This window comes from Bos indicus, chromosome 11 (assembly GCF_029378745.1).
Source record: "Bos indicus isolate NIAB-ARS_2022 breed Sahiwal x Tharparkar chromosome 11, NIAB-ARS_B.indTharparkar_mat_pri_1.0, whole genome shotgun sequence".
NCBI lineage: Eukaryota > Metazoa > Chordata > Mammalia > Artiodactyla > Bovidae > Bos > Bos indicus.
In genome coordinates, this window is record NC_091770.1 from 78,330,573 (window position 1) to 78,353,268 (window position 22,696).

At 36.2% G+C, this 22,696-nt stretch overlaps 1 protein-coding gene across 11 annotated transcripts in view; it reads left to right on the forward strand.

Moving 5' to 3' along the window:
• PUM2 (pumilio RNA binding family member 2) overlaps positions 1-22,696 on the forward strand; it is a 116,517-nt gene that overhangs the window by 30,999 nt on the left and 62,822 nt on the right. For 10 of the 11 annotated variants that reach the window (XM_019970648.2, XM_070799096.1, XM_019970647.2 and 7 more), the window contains 5 exons: positions 2,583-2,691; positions 5,563-5,750; positions 6,312-6,481; positions 9,488-9,758; positions 10,002-10,095. In XM_019970648.2, coding sequence (XP_019826207.2) covers positions 2,583-2,691; positions 5,563-5,750; positions 6,312-6,481; positions 9,488-9,758; positions 10,002-10,095 — 832 coding nt within the window. Of the gene's footprint in view, positions 1-2,582; positions 2,692-5,562; positions 5,751-6,311; positions 6,482-9,487; positions 9,759-10,001; positions 10,096-22,696 lie in introns of those variants that run through there. The other variant, XM_019970658.2, reaches the window with a different exon arrangement.

The window sequence follows — 22,696 nt, forward strand, 5'->3', positions numbered from 1 at the left end:
TTAAGCTGTTCTATTTATTGCCTTCCCCTATATTTAGTCCATTTTAACTTAATTCTTGGCTAGTAGTTTCTCTAACAGTATTTGAAATCAGTGTCTGCATTGTCACAGCTGTCTCTGGAATGGTGATAAAGGCCTTTGTTAGGAGAAGTGTTAATTTTATTAACTACTAAATTGTTTGTCCATGATAATTTATAAATGCTTGCAAAATGAAGAGATAGTCATAGCACAGTGCTTGGCAGAAAGTAGGCACACTGAATAAGTCCTTGGTGTAGACTCCCTCCAGGTTTTATAGTTTGAATGTCAAAGCAGTGATCTGTGAACTATTATAGCATTACATGGAATCTTATCCCAAAAGACTGGAATAGTCTCCTCAAAAAATTCTCACTTCTACTACCTCACAAGATCAGTTTGTTTCAGCCGCTTCTATGTCTAATAAATGCTTCTAATTAACTTATTATGACTTCATTTTTGATTACTTGTTATCCTTATTTTAATATTAAAACACTTATCTTTATGAAATATAGGATAAAAATCTTATTCTTATAGGAACCATTTTCTTCTGCCTAAAATGGCTTATTTATACAGTACTTTAAAGGGATTAACTTGGGTTTCACTGTGAATAATTGTTCAATAATTTAAGTATATCAAGAGCAGTGTTTTAGTATTATATTATCATCTTAACATTTTGTTTGAATATTTGCATGAAACTTTATAGTGAGATTTTTTTAAAAATCGAAACAACCAAAGTTGTATTTTACTGGAATCTTTATTAGTATAGATTATTGTTTAAAATGCCTATACTTTAGGGAATTCCCTGTTGGTCCAGTGTGTAGGGCTCTTCGCTGACCTCGGTAGGGTTCAACCCTTGGTCAGGGAACTAGTATCCCACAAGCCACGTAGTTGTGGCCAAAATAAATCAACAAAATCTCTTTTAAAATAATAATAGAAATAAAATGTCTGTACTTTAAATACAAATCATTTGCAGCTCAGGAAGATCCTAACATGGCAAAAGTTTTTTTCTTTTTTTTTAAATAGACAACTTAGTTTCCTTTAAAATTAACAGTATTTAGTTTAGCAAAAGATCCATAGATTAGGCATACGCCCAAATTGAATCCACCCTGCTCCCCACAAAAGCTGCTTATCCTGTTTTTGTGTTTGTTTTGGTCGGTAGTACTATCATTTACCTTGTTACTCACATTGTAAAGTTTTATTCTTTTTAATCAGCCTTTCATTTTTGTTAGTATCCTATTGACTCCCCTGAATGTCTCTGAAATCTATTTTATTTTCTCAGTTTTTTCTGTCAGTGCCCTGTTTCAGTTCTTGTCGTCTTGACTCTGTTGTAATTCTCCTGAATGATTTCCTTGCCTCTGGTCTAGAATATCCATTATTCTTAGAACTTTGAGGTTCCTCATAATCTGCCTAGATAGCTTTCACAGCATCAGCTCCCACATCTGTTTGTCCATCTCACACCCTGTTCTACAAACTATGCGTTTTCTCAAGTTGTGCCTTTGTTCATCACTTCTTATGTCCTCCCCACCTTCCATTCACACTTTAGATCCCTGACACACACACAGTCTTATCTCTCAAGACCCCATATAAGTTTCACTAAGTTCATTATAGTATGGGTGTTATATATTTGTGAGCTCTCTGAAGATAAGGTCACCATGCCCTTACAGAGGCAGATACAGGTAATTTAGTATTTTAAGTGTAGCAATAGAAGTATATACAAGCTTAATTATGAGGATCTAATAATTATGGGCTGAAAGGAATGAGTGTCTTACAGATGCTTACTTAAATGTCACATGCATTGTTTAGAAAACCAGTCTGTTCTTTTCAAACAAACATACCCTCAGTCTGGTTCTTCTGAGTGTCAGGAAAGGTAGACAGGAGAGACCTGGATGAATACTATAAAGTCTCATTAGGAATTGACCAAATGTACATTTTTATTAATCATCAAATGGTTATACCAACACAGTTTTATATCCTTCCGTGTGTTACAACATAGAATTGGACACAGGGCTTTGAGATTATCTCAAAAAGTATTTAAGGGTCTTCTTAATGTATCTCTTCCACCATCCTGCTTCCTGCTTTAGGATCAGTAGATTGTTACTATTGAGAACATAGGAAGAATTGTGAAGTTCACCTCAAATGAATTGTTAAGTAAGAAGAAGAATTGTCTGTCATTGAAGCTGTAGGATAGGAGATATTCCAAGGGCAGTACTTGGAAGTAAAGAGAAAACTTTAATCATTTGTATAAATATTTTTATTGTATTATCTGTTTTAAGAAATTTAGTAAGTCTTTTGAAAGAATTCATTAAAAATACCACATGACAGTAAAACCATTTGAAAAATGCAGAAGTATGAAGTTGACTTTTCAGGTATAGAGTTATTAGAACCAGTATCCAAGCATAAATGGGGAGTTATTATTAACTAGACAAATTAGGAAACAGGGCACTCTTGAATTTTCGTTAGCATTGAAAACTAACTTGTGCCTATTGATGGTAAGTTTGCTTTCTGCTGTGTTTTTGCTTTTTGTACTTAGGATGAAATTTAAATGTAATAATTTTTTCCCTTCCATATAGCTTTTGCCTACCAAAAAATTTTGGGAACCTGATGATTCAACAAAAGATGGACAAAAAGGCATATTTCTTGGGGATGATGAATGGAGAGAGACTGCATGGGGAACTTCTCGTAAGTTATTGGTGTATGTGTGAGAGTTCTGGATTTGTTGAATACTTGACTTTTTTTAAACCCTACTGCTCCCAAACGATACCTGGAGAAACTTTGTGGTATCTTTGAGGATTTCATGTGTCCTCATAATACACATTTTCTTATGTAAAGTAAGCCATACCTAATGGTTCATTTATTGATTAGAAATGTTTGTCACAGTAAGATTTTATTAAGTTTTATTTGGGGTTAAACTCTGATTATAAAATTCTTAATTTCCATTTAAATATAGGACACAATTTAACCATAGGAATTTTTAAGCTTGAATTGTATCAATGGATAGTGATCTATTAACTGCAGCTCAGACTAGCTTTATTAAACATTAGCCACAACCATAAAGGAAATAAACCCCCATAGTAAGATAGAATTCCCAGACAGGGAGCAGCCTTTGAATGTTTTTGATATCCATAGGAAACAAAGACTGAGGTCCAAGAAATTCTTAAGGGAAAAGGAACTGGAATGTAAGGAGTGTAACTCATGCGGGTGACAGTATTTATTGGTAAATTACAGAGCATACTTATATTCTTAAAATACTACTGATTATATTTTTAAATGTTTCTCAGTAAAATTTGAGATGTACATGTGAAACTTTCAACATGTATTTAACAAGTAAGATTCCGCTTTATAACTAAAAGCAGCTTATTAAAACTACACAAGATGATCAAAGTAATATAAAATCAAGTTTCTGGAATTAACTTTCTATTTTGAGTATAAATTGCCAGGTACTTTTTTTCTCCTTAAATCATTAAGAAGATTTTTAAGTTCTTTACGGTTTTAAATTTTGTTCTTAAAGGTAATTGTTTAAAAGTTAGGAAAAGCTGAAAATTTTTAGTACTATTTATAATCAAAATGGAAACAGATTGAAAACTTTGCTAAATACTAAATTAGACTAAAATACTGGGAATTTTATTTGCGTTCAACCAATATGTAATATAATGTGCCAGTTTTGGAGAATACAAAGATAAATGAGATATGTGATCCCTGCCCTCGGAATTTTTTTTTCCTGGATTTGTATTAACCTATATAGATTAAACTTATATAATTTAAGTTATTCAGTTATTTGGGCCAGGATACATTTTCTACACAAAAGGCACTTTGTTTGCTAAAACAACATGCTTGAAAATTTGGTTGAAAAGCATGTTTTGATTTTTGTTTTGAAAGGTAAATGGTTAATTGCTTTATTTATCAGAACCAAATATTTTTAAAAGCATTCCAAAGCAAAACATCTTGAGCACAACATGGTAATGAGAAATCCTTTCAAGATGAATGTTAGGGAGATATTTTTGGTATGTTGTATTTGGAAGACAACTGGTACCAACAGTAAAACATTTAAGCAACTGTTTATATACTCCTGATATATCTTTTTAGTGTCAAGTTTATAATTTTAGTTAATTCCTTGTATCACTCCCTCCCAACTTTTTTTGTTGTATGGATAAAATTTTGAAGATGAATGTAAGTTTTTACCAGGAGACATGAGAAAATTAGAAATGGATGGATGATTTTGTTTACTAAGTAAACATTTATTGAGTGCCAAGCATGTATAAATATGCAAATGACATTCCTTGTCCTAAAAGAATTGTCATTCTACAGTTCTTTCCATGACCACAGGAAATTTTATCATACACATACTTCCTTCTCAGCTGAACTGAATTATTTATGTTCAATAAAAATGATTATTAACTTCATTGTGTTCTCCTGGCACTTTTAGGTCTTTGAGCATACTGGTTTCTCTAACCAGAGTGCTTTCCACCCCCATTTTCACCTATTTTTTGCTCTCTGTCCTTCATATCACTTCCTTTGGGATTCACTCTAAGACTGGGGATAAGTGATGAATACTCTTTCTCTTCCCCATAGTATCCTGGATTATTTTTATTGAAGTGCTTTTACTCTTACTATGATTGCTTCCTGTTAAACCTATAATCTCTTAGAGTACAGGGACTGTTGTGTTCTTAGATCCCACATACATATCACAATGCTTAGCATATTGGTTCAAAGTTTTTTTCTGCAAATCTGGGTGAGTCTTGCCTCAAATGTTTTTATGTTTGTATTTGCTTTCAAATCTTAAGTATTGCCTTTTTATCACAAAATACGTAGAAAAGGTATTTGTACCAGATGGATAATTTTTTGTTAAAAATAAATGGTAAACTTTTAGACTAGAAGGATTTTTTTTAATTAAAAAAATATTTTTAATCTTTAAAAAAGGAATCTTTTAAAAAAACTGATTCTTAGTCTTTACACCAAGAATAGAAAATTCTGTGATATTACTGGCTTTTTTGAATGAACTTAGTCATCTATGTTTATAGCAGTACAGCCATGTATTCTGAATCTGTCCAGTACATGACTATGAGCCTGAGAAGTGCCTCCGTCAATTTAAGAGGAGTTATTTTTATTTCAAAGTAAACTTTATTTCTAAAGTTTAAGAGGAGTTATTTTTATTTCAAAAAAAACTTTATTTCTAAAGTTTTTTGGTTTGAGTTGTTCTGAATTGACAATAGAACTTATTAATAAGAGGCTTAAAGGCAGTGGAGACTTCAAATTGTTTCTATTGCCAGTGACTTCTGAATTTGATTATTCTTCAGATAGCCTTTTACCTGCTTTTTACCAAATGACTTTCGTAATCTGTATTCTCAAGAAATGTCCAAAGGGCATTGAGTCTAAACAGATTGAAGATGTTTTTATAAAGATTACAGTAACATTCAAAACAAAACAATATACTGATTTTTCCTTAGTATATTAATTCAGTATGCTGATTTTTCTTTAGTGTATTAATTGATATGAATACATTTGGTTAGCTTAAAAGTACAAATTTGTAATTGTTTTCTTTTTTCCAAACAGACCATTCAATGTCCCAGCCTATTATGGTACAGAGAAGATCTGGACAGGGTTTTCATGGAAACAGTGAAGTAAATGCAATATTGTCTCCGCGATCAGAAAGTGGAGGCCTTGGTGTGAGCATGGTAGAATATGTATTAAGTTCTTCTCCTGCTGATAAATTGGATTCTCGATTTAGGAAGGGAACTTTTGTAAGTATTTTGAATGAAGAAATGTTTTTAAGTTGCTAGATGGTTATTCGGTTGTCTTTAAGTCAGTTTCTTATTCTGGCCCTTCCTAGAATTAAAGGTAATTTTATAGCTATTGGTGCTCTTGTTTTCTTCTCTTGGCCCCTTCTTGAAATACATGAAATGGTAGAACCGCTGGGAATATTTATAATCTTAATCATGTTTCCCAAAAAATCATATTAATTTAAAAAGTTTGTAAGATTAAAATTGCTTATTCATGGTAGTACTTGATATGACAGTTAAAAAAACAAAATCATCTTTCATTAAGTAGAATTTTAATTTCACTTGTGGTGTTACTGCTTTTCTAGCACCGCTATAGTTAAGGTTGCCTTAGCCCTTCTGTTATAAATCACTGGTTTGTACTCAATTTTTTTGGCCTTTGATAAATTCGTTGACTACAAAATTAAAATAAGATTCAATGTTTTTATTGTTTACATGCACTATAGTGTAGTTTTAGGTCACCTTGTGGTGCCTTTTTTTGTGTTCTATTAAATATTCAGAATCAAACAGACTCTTTTTCCTCAGGGCACTAGAGATGCTGAAACAGATGGACCTGAGAAAGGAGATCAAAAAGGCAAGGCTTCTCCATTTGAGGAGGACCAAAACAGAGATCTTAAGCAAGGAGATGATGATGATTCTAAAATAAATGGCAGAGGTTTGCCAAATGGAATGGATGCCGATTGCAAAGATTTTAAGTAAGATTTTCACTTTCTCAAGAAGAAAATCATATTTCTTTAGGGATTATTGCTACTAGCTGATATGACTGATTTAGGTATTTTTCCAACTTTGGGTTTTTTAATTTCCCTTTGTACCTTGTATTAATCTGGAAGATTTAAAATTTTTTATAAGGAGTATTTAGTTAATGATTATGTGCCATTTTTTAAAAAGATAAGTCTTCAAAATTCTCTAAAACAGTGCATCCCATTAAGTAATGTTAGAAATTGCTATTACCTTTCTACTAATATGGTAGTCTAAATTTTAACTGTTTTCTCCCTGCTAAAGTTTAGTGAATTTAAGGTTTAATCTGTGATTTTTCTTGGCAAACTCTTCTTGAGTTTGCTCTTCAGCACCTTTCTGTAGAGTTTCCTCTTCCTTCTATCTCTGTATTGTATCCTATCCCCCTTTTCTGAGTTTGTGCTGATACTTAATCATATTCCTGAAATTAGGATGGGAAGAACATATCAGACTTCTAAAAATTAGTGTTACGTTCAGAATTTAAGTTCAGTTGTAGATTTTTTGTTGTCTTTTTATGGCAAGTATTTCTTTTGTTCTAGCCTTTGGACTTAGATTAGGCAGTGCACATTCATCTAAATATTAGGGAGTTGTTTCTTCATATACTGAAATATACTTCAGTAATCAGATGCTTTGGGGCCTATACCTGAAAATAGTTGTTTCTTTGCGATCTTACGAACCATGAAATATTAGTTAGTTGTTAATAAACATAAACATGTACCTACCTTTAATTATCAAAAAACAGAGTAACAATACTTCTTAAAAACAGTGCCATTTAAATCTGTTCTAAATGCAAAAAAGCATCCAAAACCAGTAAACCTCTTTTGACAAGAAATAAATTTAATGCTACTCAGTTTGTTTTAGAACCTTATTCTGATTTTGCTCTTCTGCTATTACCTAATCTGTGTTTCAAGGGCATGCATTTAAAACTGAGTTGATTATAAACCCTGCAGAACATACATTTATAATTGAAGTGTTAATACACCATTAACTATAGCAAGAAAATAGCACCACTCATAGCATAATGACTTTTTCTTTTGAATCCTCTTTTTTTTTTTTTTTTGCTGTATTAGAGTTGTTTTGTATGAAAGACTATATTTCTTAAAAAAAAAAAAAGAAAGACTATATTTCTCCATATTAATATGAACTTTACATTCAATAGCATTCTAATTCTGTTAAGTTTGTAGTAGGTTTTTTAAATTGCTTATAAAGTATTTCTGATGCAATATTGTCTTCAACAGTATAAAAATATTTCAAAGTAATAGCTGTGGTCATATGGTCACTATGGTAGCACATCATTATTACATTAACTGATACATCATCTCTTGGAATAGAACTGAAAGGTATGAAAGAAATATAGCAGGCTTTCGTTTTTTGTTGTTACTGTTGTATAATTGCTTTACAATGTTGTGTTTCTGCTGTACAGTGAAGTGATCAGTTATACACACACACACACACACACACACACACACGCGCGCGCGCGCACACACGTACCTTCTCTCTTGGACCTTCCTCCCACCTCTTTCTTTTTTTCAATGGACTGACTTAAGATCCTTTCAGTTTTTTTTTTTCTTTCCATATATTCTGAATGAAAAGCCTTTGGATTATGCACATGAAAATTTTAATTGTGGATAAAGGGGAAAGGAGTTTGAAATTTCTTCTGATGTTGCAAGGACAGTGGTTAATTTTGAAATAAAATGTAAGTCCACAAACCTAAAGTATCTGGAAAACAATTCTTGTAATTAGTCAGTTGCTTTGTGAAATGTTCTGTACGTGTTAGCAGATTTATTCCATTGTAAAGTACCTAAAGGTGGGGCAGTTACATATGGATAACCGTTGACATTTAAAGACCGGTTATAATAGTTACTACCATTTATTTAACGTACTTATATTTGAATATACTATGAGATGATAGTTCTTCAGAATGAATTTACTTCTTGTGAAGGAAAAGATCTTATATAAATTATTTCCACAGAAGGAAGGAGACTGTTAATAAGGATCAATTATGTCCAGAAATAAAGTGAAAATAGTTTAGACTGTAAAGGATGATGATAAAAAGAGAAGAGTCGGTGCTTAAAATTTAGTGTTAATAAATTTCTTCAGAAAATTAAGACTAATCGGTAGAGAAAGTTGCTCTTTTGTATATAGAATTATACTTTTCATTGATGTACATGCTTAACTTTTGATAAATATTCATTTTTATTTATTTTGATTTAAACTGAAACAATTTGGTATGATAAAGATTGTTTTTGGAGAGCTCATAGAGGGTTTTTACAAACAGTCTTTTTGTTTTTGTTATTATAGGACTACAGTGTCACCTCCTCTGTCTCAAGGAAACTGAGACCTGGGTGTTGAAATGATTTACTCAGAATAATGTTTTAGAGTCAGGAGTCAGCTTTCTGTCTTGGTTCACTGCCCTTTTCTTTTGTATTCTGTATTATACAGCCTTCAGTTCTGAAGGCCATATGATGCTTTCTGGCCAGTTTCCCACCCTGCCCCGCCCCCCCGAAGTATTAGGCAAGATGTTAGGACAGCTATGCTAGTAGACAGGATGGGAGTATGGTGGGTAGATTTTGGTTTCAAGTCTTCTCATATTTGTTGCATGGTAGTCTGCTGTTCATACCCACTGCTCATTTTGTTTGTGATTTGAAACAAAAGTTTTGAGTACTCTAAGCCTAAATCGTGATATTGGACAATTTCCTTATCTGTAAAATTGAATTACATCTTTATGCTATTAAAATTGGGGACAGTTGTCACTAATAATTGAACAATGAAACCATGTCAGCTTTTAAGTGTAAGCTGGATTAAACAGGAAAAAAAAAGCGATAAAGAGCAATGTTTAGTGACCTAGGGTCCCTAATTTGCCTTTTGTGTTTTACCACCATTTGTTTTCCGTGATTTTCCTACTTTCTGATTTCACCTTTTGACATACTTGTTACTTTTACTCATTTCTGTTTTCTTTTACATAGTCGTACTCCTGGAAGTCGTCAAGCCTCTCCAACTGAAGTAGTTGAGCGCCTGGGCCCCAATACTAATCCCCCAGAAGGACTGGGGCCTCTTCCTAATCCTACATCTAATAAACCACTTGTTGAAGAATTTTCAAATCCTGAAACTCAGAATCTGGATGCCATGGAACAAGTTGGTCTGGATTCCTTACAGTTTGACTATCCTGGTAATCAGGTACCAATGGACTCTTCAGGAGCTACTGTAGGCCTTTTTGACTACAATTCCCAGCAGCAGGTAAAGAATACTCCTCCTTTAGCAATGTTCCTCTTAGCTAGTAGTAGTATAGCCTGAAGTGCTGTGAGATGTTGACATAAATAATAGGGATATTTTTAAACACTTTAATGTTTTATTGAATAAAATGTCCTTATAGTTAAGAAAGTGATTAAAATATGTATTTGTAATATTCCGTTCTTAGCTTTCTAAACAAAAATGAAATGCTATGAGACTAATCTCTGTATTCAATATTTTTCTTAATAGCTTTTTCAGAGGACTAATGCACTAACAGTTCAGCAGTTAACTGCAGCTCAGCAGCAGCAGTATGCATTAGCCACAGCTCAGCAGCCACATATAGGTGAGTCTTTATAAGTTACCATTTTAATTACAGTGTTAGAAAATCTTGTATTAAAGTGTTTAGATCTTATTTAATGGTGTTATTTCATTACTTCCTGAAACATCTCATTGAGATAAAACAGTAGTAGATTACATGGCAAGAGTAAAGATTAGGAAAGGACAGTTTGGCTTTTACTTGTATTCTTGGTGAAATAAAAATCTGTAACTTGATGAAAGCTGTCAGCACATAAGTTTTTTTTCTTAGTGTGAAATGGAGAGCATTAAACACTTTGAAATTCAAGCATCCTTTTGGGTGTTCATATCAAGTCAGAGTGTTTGTTTTTAAAATGGGCTGGAAGTAAGAATCCCGAGAAAAATTTTTTTAATTTTTTCTTCCTTACTTCATTAGGCTATTTAGTCTTTGAGCTTTATAGTAAAGACTATAATGTGAAATACTATGATTGCGTATGTCTTACTGGTAGACTTCAGGCATTATTAGTACCTGTTTTTCTGTTGAGGTTGTTGGCTTTTTTTTTTTTTTTAACTTATTTTGAAATAATTACTGATTCACATGAGGTGGCAAGGAGAGTACACAGATTCCCCATCTAGTTTTCCCTAAACGACTACATGTTAACATAATTATAGTATAGTAACACAGCCGTTGGTAAATGTGTGTGTATAGATGTGTGTCGTTTTATCATGTGTATAGATTCGTGGGAACCATTCTTAACACCTAATTTTGGCTGACCTTGATTTATTTCCACTCTCAACATCAGGATGTTTGGAGACCAGGGATGAGATATGCTAAGTTAGTTCTATTCCCTTAACTTTGTACTGTTTTGGGTCAATCCAAGAAGTCTTTCCAGGTCCAAAATTTTATTTTCAGTTTTAATCATAGGTGACCACATATTTCTAGATGACTTCTAATAGCAGCATGCGCTCTGGACCTGTGTTTTTATACTTTTCCCCAGCCATCTTTATCCCTGTATATAGTGCTTCTTCACTCATTGTTAGAAACATTGATTCCTGTCTACTCGTGGGCCATTACAACACTTTTTATTTCTTGACACTTTATCATATGATTTATATGTTGTAGGCTGGGATACCCATTATTGCTCTTCCTTTTGGTAGTTTAAAATTTTCAGCTCTTGCCTTTTCTTTCATATGAGCTTTAAAATCCTCTTATTTACTCCCATATGCATGTGTGCTTAGTGTTCGACTCTTTGTGATCCCATGGACTGTAGCCCACCAGACTCCTCTGTCCATGTAATTCTCCAGGCGAGAATACTGGAGTGGGTTGCCATTTCCTCCTCCAGGGTATCATCCTGACCCAGGGATCAAACCTATGTCTCCTACATTGGCAGGTGGATTTTTTTACCACTGAACCATCTGGGAAGCCCCTGTTTACTTTCAGACCAGGTTAAAATCTTAAATTAACTTATGAAAATTAACATCTTTATGACAGTAAGTATTCTTCCAGAAGCTAGTGTGTCTTTAATGTTGTTGAAGTTTGCTTTTGTGGTGTTTATGAGTGCTTTAAAGTTTCTCTCATATAAGTTTGCATATTTTTCAGTAGGTTTGTTCTTTGGTATTTTATCTTTTGCTATCATTGTAAATGTCTTCCTGTCTTTCATTGTATCTTTAAACTGGTATCTGTGAAAACTCTTGATTCAGTTCAGTTCAGTTCAGTTCAGTTCAGTCGCTCAGTCATGTCCCACTCTTTGCGACCCCATGAATTGCAGCACGCCAGGCCTCCCTGTCCATCACCAACTCCCAGAGTTCACCGAAACTCATGTCCATCAAGTCAGTGATGACATCCAGCCATCGCATCCTCTGTCGTCCCCTTCTGCTCCTGCTTCCAATCCCTCCCAGCATCAGAGTCTTTTCCAATGAGTCAGCTCTTCGCATGAGGTGGCCAAAATATTGGAGTTTCAGCTTTAGCTTCATTTCTTCCAAAGAACCCCAGGACTGATCTCCTTTAGAATGGACTGGTTGGATCTCCTTGCAGTCCAAGGGACTCTAAAGAGTCTTCTCCAACAACACAGTTCAAAAGCATCAATTCTTTGGTGCTCAGCTTCCTTCACAGTCTAACTCTCACATCCATACATGACCACTGGAAAAACCATAGCCTTGACTAGACGGACCTTTGTTGGCAAAGTAATGTCTCTGTTTTTGAATATGCTATCTAGGTTGGTCATAACTTTCCTTCCAAGGAGTAAGCATCTCTTAATTTCATGGCTGCAATCACCATCTGCAGTGACTTTGGAGCCCCCAAAAATAAAGTCTGACACTGTTTGCACTGTTTCCCCATCTATTTGCTATGAAGTGATGGGACCAGATGCCATGATCTTCGTTTTCTGAATGTTGAGCTTTAAGCCAACTTTTTCACTCTCCTCTTTCACTTTCATCAAGAGGCTTTTTAGTTCCTATTTACTTTCTGCCATAAGGGTGGTGTCATCTGCATATCTGAGGTTATTGATATTTCTCCTGGTAATCTTGATTCCAGCTTGTGCTTCTTCCAGCCCGGCATTTCTCATGATGTACTCTGCATATAAGTTAAATAAGCAGGGTGACAATATACAGCCTTGACGAACTCCTTTACCTATTTGGAACCAGTCTGTTGTTCCATGTCCAGTTCTAACTGTTGCTTCCTGACCTGCATACAAATTTCTCAAGAGACAGATCAGGTGGTCTGGTATTCCCATCTCTTTCAGAATTTTCCACAGTATATTGTGATCCACACAAAGGCTTTGGCATAGTCAGTAAAGCAGAAATAGATGTTTTTCTGGAACTCTTGCTTTTTCCATGATCCAGCAGATGTTGGCAATTTGATCTCTGGTTCTTCTGCCTTTTCTAAAACCAGCTTGAACATCAGGAAGTTCACGGTTCACATATTGCTGAAGCCTGGCTTGGAGAATTTTGAGCATTACTTTACTAGCGTGTGAGATGAGTGCAATTGTGCGGTAGTTTAAGCATTCTTTGGCATTGCCTTTCTTTGGGATTGGAATGAAAACTGACCTTTTCCAGTCCCGTGGCCACTGCTGAGTTTTCCAAATTTGCTGGCATATTGAGTGCAGCACTTTCACAGCATCATCTTTCAGGATTTGAAATAGCTCAACTGGAATTCCATCACCTCCACCAGTAACGCTGAAGAAGCTGAAGTTGAACGGTTCTATGAAGACCTACAAGACCTTTTAGAACTAACACCCAAAAAAGATGTCCTTTTCATTATAGGGCACTGGAATGCAGAAGTAGGAAGTCAAGAAACACCTGGGGTAACAGGCAAATTTGGCCTTGGAATACGGAATGAAGCAGGAAAAAAGCTAATAGAGTTTTGCCAAGAGAACACACTGGTCATAGCAAACACCCTCTTCCAACAACACAAGAGAAGACTCTACACATGGACATCACCAGATGGTCAACACCAAAATCAGACTGATTATATTCTTTGCAGCCAAAGATGGAGAAGCTCTATACAGTCAGCAAAAACAAGACCAGGAGCTGACTGTGGCTCAGACCATGAACTCCTTATTGCCAAATTCAGACTTAAATTGAAGAAAGTAGGGAAAACCACTATACCATTCAGGTATGACCTAAATCAAATTCCTAATGATTATACAGTGGAAGTGAGAAATAGATTTAAGGAACTAGATCCTATAGATAGAATGCCTGAGGAACTATGGACGGGGGTTCGTGACATTGTACAGGAGAACAGGGATCAAGACCATCCGCATGGAAAAGAAATGCAAAAAAGCAAAATGGCTGTCTGGGGAGGCCTTACTAATAGCTATGAAAAGAAGAGAAGCGAAAAGCAAAGGAGAAAAGGAAAGACATAAGTATCTGAATGCAGAGTTCCAAAGAATAGCAAGAAGAGATAAGAAAGCCTTCCTCAGTGATCAATGCAAAGAAATAGAGGAAAACAACAGAATGGGAAAGACTAGAGATCTCTTCAAGAAAATTAGAGATACCAAGGGAACATTTCATGCAAAGATGGGCTCGATAAAGGACAGAAATGGTATGGCCCTAACAGAAGAAGAAGATATTAAGAAGAGGTGGCAAGAATACATAGAAGAACTGTACAAAAAAGATCTTCACGACCCAGATAATCACGATGGTGTGATCACTCACCTAGAGCCAGACATCCTGGAATGGGAAGTCAGGCGAGCCTTACAAGGCATCACTATGAACAAAGCTCTTGATTAATGTTTGTTAAATTTTATTAATGCTGTTTTCTAATAATTGAGTCATTCCTGTGCTCTTAAAATTTAAAATAATTGTATATATATTGAGCTCTTTTAATTTGCTAATGTTTTATTTAGGATTTTTATCAACATATAAATGAATTTAGCCTGTGTGTGTGTGTATGCATTTTTTTGTTAGATTTTGATATCAGTATACTTACTTTCTAAAAATAGTTTAAAAGTGTTTATTTTTTTTAATGCCTTGGAGTATTTTCAATTACATTTGACCTTATAAAAGATTTGGCATAAGTTAGAACTTCTTTGTGAAACCAGGGAAAGTATGCAAATAAATCTGAAAACTTGAATAGAATGGAAATTTCTAAGAAAGCATAACTTACCAAAATGGATCCCATCTTTGTTCCATTGTTAAATAGAGATGAGTTGATCATTAGTCCTTTTATCCAGATTTGCTGAGTCATCTCTTAGCTGGCTGATAGTTATTTAGGTTCAGTTCAGTTCAGTTGCTCAGTCGTGTCGACTCTTTTCATCCCCATGGACTGCAGCACCCAGGTCTCCCTATCCATCACCAACTCCTGGAGTTTACTCAGATTCATGTCCATTGAGTCGGTAATGCTATCCAACCGTCTCATCCTCTGTCATCCCCTTCTCCTCCTGCCTTCAGTCTTTCCCAGCATCAGTGTCTTGTTCTAGTGAGTCAGTTCTTCGCATCAGGTGGCCAAAGTATTGGAACTTGAGCTTCAGCATCAGTCCTTCCAATGATAATTCGGGACTGATTTCCTTTAGGATTGGCTGGTTTGATCTCCCTGCAGTCCAAGGGACTCTCAAGAGTCTTCTCCAACTCCACAGTTCAAAAGCATCAATTCTTCTGCACTCAGCTTTCTCTGTAGTCCATTCTGTCATTTTGAGATTGCATCCAAGTACTGCATTTCAGACTCGTGTTGTTGACTATGATGACTGCTCCATTTCTTCCAAGGGATTCTGGCCCACAGTAGTAGATATAATGGTCATCTGAGTTAAATTCACCCATTCCAGTCCATTTTAGTTCACTGATTCCTAAATTGTCTATGTTCACTCTTGCCATCTCCTGTTTGACCACTTCCAATTTACCTTGATTCATGGACCTAACATTCTAGGTTCCTATGCAGTATCCTTTACAGCATCGGACTTTACTTCCATCACCAGTCACATCCACAACTAGGTATTGTTTTTGCTTTGGCTCCGTCTCTTCATTGTTTCTGTAGTTATTTCGCCACTGGATCTCCACTAGCATATTGGGCACCTACTGACCTGGGGAGTTCATCTTTCATTGTCCTCTTTTTGCCTTTTCATACTGTTCATGGGGTTCTCAAGGCAAGAATACTGAAGTGGTTTGTCATTCCCTTCTCCAGTGGACCATGTTTTGTCAGAACTCTCTACCATGACATTATACCAATAGAAATATGTGCTCCATAGAATTTAAAATTCTATAGTAGCCACATTTTGAAAAGTAAAAAGAGGTATGTGCAATTAGTTTGAATAATATTTTATTTATCCCATTATATTGAAAATATCTCAAATGTAGTCAATATAAAACTTAGTAATAAATTCTTTTTTTTATATAGTGTTTGAAATTAGGTGTGCATATTCCCACTTGTAGCAAATCTCAGTTTAGACTAGTCTCATTGTAAATGTTCAGTAGCTATATATGGTAGTAACTACCATAGCAGATGGTGCATGTTCTAGAATGAAGGTTGACAGACTTTTTTCTATAAAGTTCCAGGTAGCAAATATTTTAAATTTTACATGCCATATGTTTTCTGTCACAACTACTCGACCTTCCTCTTATAGAACAAAGCAGCCAGAGACAGTACATAAATGAGTACAACTGTTTTCTCTTCAACTTTACTGTGGGCACTGTTACTTGAATTTTGGATAATTTTCAATTGTTACAAATTACCATTTTCAACCATTTAAAAATATTTAAATCATTTTTAGCTAATTTATACAAAAATAGGTAGTAGGCTAAAACTTGGCCCATGGACTCGACCAGAAAGACGTGATAGATATAGAGTATTTTATGTTTTAAAATGTACATCCACACTGAAAAGAGGGAGAGAAAAGAAAAAGATGGGGTTGTTTTGATGGCTGGGTTCTATAGGGTAGGAAATTGAGATGTGATCCATAGGAGTAAACTGGAAATAAACTATGAGGCCTGCAGAGGACTGACTGCAAGAGGATAAATAAAATGGCCTGCTCATCCCAGGACTGGGGTTGAAGGGGTTAGATGCCCAAACCACTAATAAAGACTTGATTTGGAGACTTCACCCTACAGTGTGTATTTGTCAATTGGGATGAATAAATGTAAGAGAATCTCTCATATAAGATAGTATCTAAAACAGAAATTACAATGCAGACAACAAAGAGTAGTCATATAATAGAGTTTATACCCATAATGTAGAAATAAGAACTTTAAAGTTCTGAAAAGAATTTTTAAATGTTTTTTTTAGAATATTAAGAGATAAAGGAAATAAGTCATCAAAGATCAGAGGTCTTAAAATATCAAAATGATGTGAAAACAAACCATTTCAGAACCTTGTAAATAAAAACACATGGGGGGAGGCGGTCCTAAGATGGCGGAGAAATAGGACGGGGAGACTACTTTTTCCCCCACAAATTCATCAAAAGAACATTTGAACTCTGAGTAAATTCCACAAAACAACTTCTGAATGGTGGCAGAAAACATCAGGCACCCATAAAAGCAGCCCATTGTCTTCGAAAGGAGGTAGGAAAAAATATAAAAGATAAAAAGAGAGACAAAAGAGGTAGGGACGGAGCTCCGTCCCGGGAAGGGAGTCTTAAAAAAGAGAGACATTTCCAAACACCAGGTAACACTCTCACTGCCGAGTCTGTGATGAGACTTGGAACCACAGAGGGCAACATAACCGGGAGGAAAAATAATAAATAATTAAAACCCACAGATTACCTGCCCAACGGTAACTCCCCCAGCAGAGAAGCAGCATAGACGCCTGCACCTGCCACTAGCAAGTGCGGGCTGGGCAGGGAGGCGTAGCTGCATTGCTTAGAGCAAGGACCCGGCCTGAATGCCGAGGGCTATCTGAGGGAACTAACTTGGGGTAGCAAACCAGACTGTGGGATAGCTACCAGGCGAAAAGCCCTAACCTAAGACACTGCCAGGCCTGCTCACAGAACAAAGGACTGACAAGAGCTGCGCGAAAAGCCCTAACCTAAGACACCAGCAGGCCCGTTCACAGAACAAAGCACTGAGTAGAGCTAGCCAGCTGCAGACCATTCCCCTCCGGTGACAGGCAGCCAGAGCCAGAAGGGGGCAATCGTGGCCCTAGAGAGGCATTATCTACCAAACTGGAATCAGGCTTTGTTGCTAATCAAGACTTCTTAGGATTCTGGATGGCCAACATTCTCCTGAGTAAGAGCTCTGGTTGTACACCCAGAAAACCGAGCAGCAGGGATGGGGGAGGCAATAAGTTGCGGCTACCGCACTTGCCAAACACCTGGTCACTAGAGCAGCTCGGACCTGGGAAGGGCACAAAATGCAGGCCCACCGAGTCAGCGCCTCTGAGGACTTCCTGAGTGCCTGAACCTAAGCGGCTTAGACCTGGGAGGTGCATGCAGCCCAGGGCCAGCCTCAGACAGTCCCCAGCAGAGGTTGAGCCTAAGTAGTGTAGACAGGGAAAGCACACACTCTGTGAGCGGGGGCAAACCCAATGTGGCTGAGTCACTGCGAGCACACGCCAGTGTTGTTTGCAGTGTTCCTCCCTCCCCACAGCACGACTGAACAAGTGAGCCTAAAAAAGTGTCCGCCACCACTCCTGTGTCAGGGCGGAAATTAGACACTGAAGAGACCAGCAAACAGAAGAAGCTAAAACAGAGGGAACCTCCTTGGAAGTGACAGGTGCAATAGATTAAAACCCTGTAGTTAGCACCTACTACATAGGAAGGGGCCTATAGATCTTGAGAAATATAAGCCGGATCCAGGAATTATCCGAAAGTGAACTGACCATACACTGCCCACACCACCACCAGAGAAAGTCCTAAATATGTTTTTACTATCATTCCTTAATTTTTTTTTAATTTTAAGTCCTCTATTACTCCTTTAATTTTCATTTTTATAACCTATTACTTTGCAAAAAAAAGACCCTATTTTTTTAAGCAAACTTCATATATATATATTTTATAATCTTTGTGACTTTTTTTTTCCCTTTAATATTGTATTTTTGAAAATCCAACTTCTACTCTAGATTTTTAATCTTTGCTTTTTGGTATTTGTTATCAATTTTGTACCTTTTAGGAACCCAGTCAATACCCATTTTTACTTGGGAGTGAGATTACTGGCTTGACTGCTCTCTCCACCAGGTTGCCTCTATTTCCTCCCTCTCCCCTTCTCTTCTCTACCCAACTCTGTGAATCTCTTTGTATGTTCCTGACAGTGGAGAACACTTAGGGAACTGACTACTGGCTGGATCTGTCTCTCTCCTTTTGATTCCCCTGTTTATCCTCCTGGCCACCTCTGTCTCCTTTCTCCCTCTTCTCTTCTCTGTATAACTCTGTGAACATCTCTGAGCGGTCCAGACTGTGGAGCACACATAAGGAAGTGATTACTGGCTAGCTTGCTCTCTTTTGATTTCACCTCATCTCATCCTGGTCACCTCTATCTCCCTCCTCCCTCTTCTCTTCTCCATGTAACTCTGTGAACCTCTCTGGGTGTCCCTCATTGTGGAGAAACTTTTCATCTTTAACCTAGGTGTTTTATCAGCGGTGCTGTATAGATGGAGAAGTCTTGAGGCTACTGTAAAAATAAGACTGAAAACCAGAAGCAGGAGGCTTAAGTCCAAATCCTGAGAAGACCAGAGAACTCCTGACTCCAGGGAACATTAATCGACAGGAGCTCATCAAACACCTCCATACCTACACTGAAACCAAGTACCACCCAAGGGCCAACAAGTTCCAGAGCAAGACATACCACGCAAATTCTCCACCAACATAGGAACATAGCCCTGAGCTTCAATATACAGGCTGCCCAAAGTCACTCCAAACCCACTGACATCTCAACTCATTACTGGACACTTCATTGCACTCCAGAGAGAAGAAATCCAGCTCCACCCACCAGAACACTGACACAAGCTTCCCTAACCAGGAAATCTTGACATGCCACCCACAGTGAGGAAACTCCACAATAAAGAGAACTTCACAAACTGCCAGAATACACAAAGGCCACCCCAAACACAGCAATATAAACAAGATGAAGAGACAGAGGAATACCCACCAGGTAAAGGAACAGGATAAATGCCCACCAAACCAAACAAAAGAGGAAGAGATAGGGAATTTACCTGATAAAGAATTCCGAATAATGATAGTGAAAATGATCCAAAATCTTGAAAACAAAATGGAATCATAGATAAATAGCCTGGAGACAATGATTGAGAAGATGCAAGAAAGGTTTAACAAGGACCTAGAAGAAATAAAAAAGAGTCAATATATAATGAATAATGCAATAAATTATATCAAAAACACTCTGGAGGGAACCAACAGTAGAATAACAGAGGCAGAAGATAGGATTAGTGAGGTAGAAGATAGAATGGTAGAAATAAATGAATCAGAGAGGAAAAAAGAAAAACAAAAGAAATGAGGACAATCTCAGAGACCTCTGGGACAATATTAAACGCCCCAACATTCGAATCATAGGAGTCCAAGAAGAAAACAAAAAGAAAGACCATGAGAAAATACTTGAGGAGATAATAGTTGAAAACTTCCTTAAAATGGGGAAGGAAATAATCACCCAAGTCCAAGAAACCCAGAGAGTCCCAAACAGGATAAACCCAAGGCAAAACACCCTGAGACACATATTAATCAAATTAACAAAGATCAAATATCAAACATATTAAAGGGAAAACCAACAAATAACACACAAGGGGATTCCCATAAGGATAGCAGCTGATCTTTCAATAGAAACTCTTCAAGCCAGGAGGGAATGGCAGGACATACTTAAAGTGATGAAAGAAAATAACCTACAGCCCAGATTACTATACCCAGCAAGGATCTCATTGAAATATGAATGAGAAATCAAAAGCTTTACAGACAAGCAAAAGCTGAGAGAATTCAGCACCACCAAACCAGCTCTCCAACAAATGCTAAAGGATCTTCTCTAGATAGGAAACACAAAAAGGGTGTATAAACTCAAACCCAAAACAATAAAGTAAATAGCAACAGGATCATACTTATCAATAATTACCTTAAACGTAAATGAGTTGAATGCCCCAACCAAAAGACAAAGACTGGCTGAATGGATACAAAAACAAGACCCCTATATATGTTCTCTACAAGAGACCCACCTCAAAACAAGGGACACATACAGACTGAAAGTGAAGGGCTGGAAAAAGATATTCTACACAAACAGAGACCAAAAGCAGGAGTAGCAATACTCAGATAAAATAGACTTTAAAACAAAGGCTGTGAAAAGAGACAAAGAAGAACACTACATAATGATCAAAGGATCAACCCAAGAAGAAGATATAACAATTATAAATATAAATGCACCCAACATAGGAGCACTGTAGTATGTAAGACAAATGCTAACAAGTATGAAAGAGGAAATTAACAATAACACAATAATAGTGGGAGACTTTAATACCCCACTCAAACCTATGGATAGATCAACTAAACAGAAAATTAACAAGGAAACACAAACTATATACAATAGACCAGTTAGACCTAATTGATATCTATAGGACATTTCACTCCAAAACAATGAATTTCACCTTTTTCTCAAGCGCACACAGAACCTTCTCCAGGATCGATCACATCCTGGGCCATAAATCTAGCCATGGTAAATTCAAAAAAACTGAAATCATTCCAAGCATCGTTTCTGACCACAATGCAGTAAGATTAGATCTCAATTACAGGAGAAAAATTTTAAAATTCCAACATATGGAGGCTGAACAACACACTGCTCAATAACCAACAAATCACAGAAGAAATCAAAATATGCATAGAAACGAATGAAAATGAAAACACAACAACCCAAAACCTGTGGGACACTGTAAAAGCAGTGCTAAGGAGAAGGTACATAGCAATACAGACATACCTCAAGAAACAAGAAAAAAGTCAAATAAATAACCTAACTCTACACTTAAAGAACTAGAAGAGGAAGAAATGAAGAACCCCAGGGTTAGAAGGAAAGAAATCTTAAAAATTAGGGCAGAAATAAATGCAAAAGAAACAAAAGAGACCATAGCAAAAATCAACAAAGCCAAAAGCTGGTTCTTGAGAGGATAAATAAAATTGACACATTAGCCAGACTCTTCAGGAAACAAAGGGAGAAAAACCAAATCAATGGAGAGATCACAGCAGACAACACAGAAATACAAAGCATCATAAGAGACTACTATCAGCAATTATATGCCAGTAAAATGGACAACTTGGAAGAAATGGACAAATTCTTAGAAAAGTACAACTTTCCAAAACTGAACCAGGAAGAAATAGAAAATCTTAACAGACCCATCAAAAGCATCGAAATTGAAACTGTAACCAGAAATCTTCCAGCAAACAAAAGCCCAGGTCCAGACGGCTTCACAGCTGAATTCTACCAAAAATTTAGAAAAGAGCTAACACCTATCCTACTCAAACTCTTCCAGAAAATTGCAGAGGAAGGTAAACTTCCAAACTCATTCTATGAGGCCACCATCACCCTAATACCAAAACCTGACAAAAGATGCCACAAAAAAAGAAAACTACAGGCCAATATCACTGATGAACATAGATGCAAAAATCCTTAACAAAATTCTAGCAATCAGAATCCAACAACACATTAAAAAGATCATACACCATGACCAAGTGGGCTTTATCCCAGGGTGCAAGGATTCCTCAATATCCACAAATCAATCAATGTAATACACCATATTAACAAATTGAAAAATAAAAGCCATATGATTATCTCAATAGATGCAGAGAAAGCCTTAGGCAAATTTCAACATCCATTTATGATTAAAAAAACAAACAAACAAACCCAGAAAGCAGAAATAGAAGGAACATATCTCAACATAATAAAAGCTATATATGACAAACCCACAGCAAACATTATCCTCAGTGGTGAAAAATTGAAAGCATTTCCCCTAAAGTCAGGAACAAGACAGAGGTGCCCACTCTCACCACTACTATTCAACATAGTTTTGGAAGTTTTGGCCACGGCAATCAGCAGAAAAAGAAATAAAAGGAATCCAAATTGGAAAAGAAGTAAAACTCTCACTGTTTGCAGATGACATGATCCTCTACATAGAAAACCCTAAAAACTCCACCAGAAAATTACTAGAGCTAATCAATGAACATAGTATAGTAACGTTGCAGGATATAAAATCAACACACAGAAATCCCTTGCATTCCTATACACTAATAATGAGAAAATAGAGA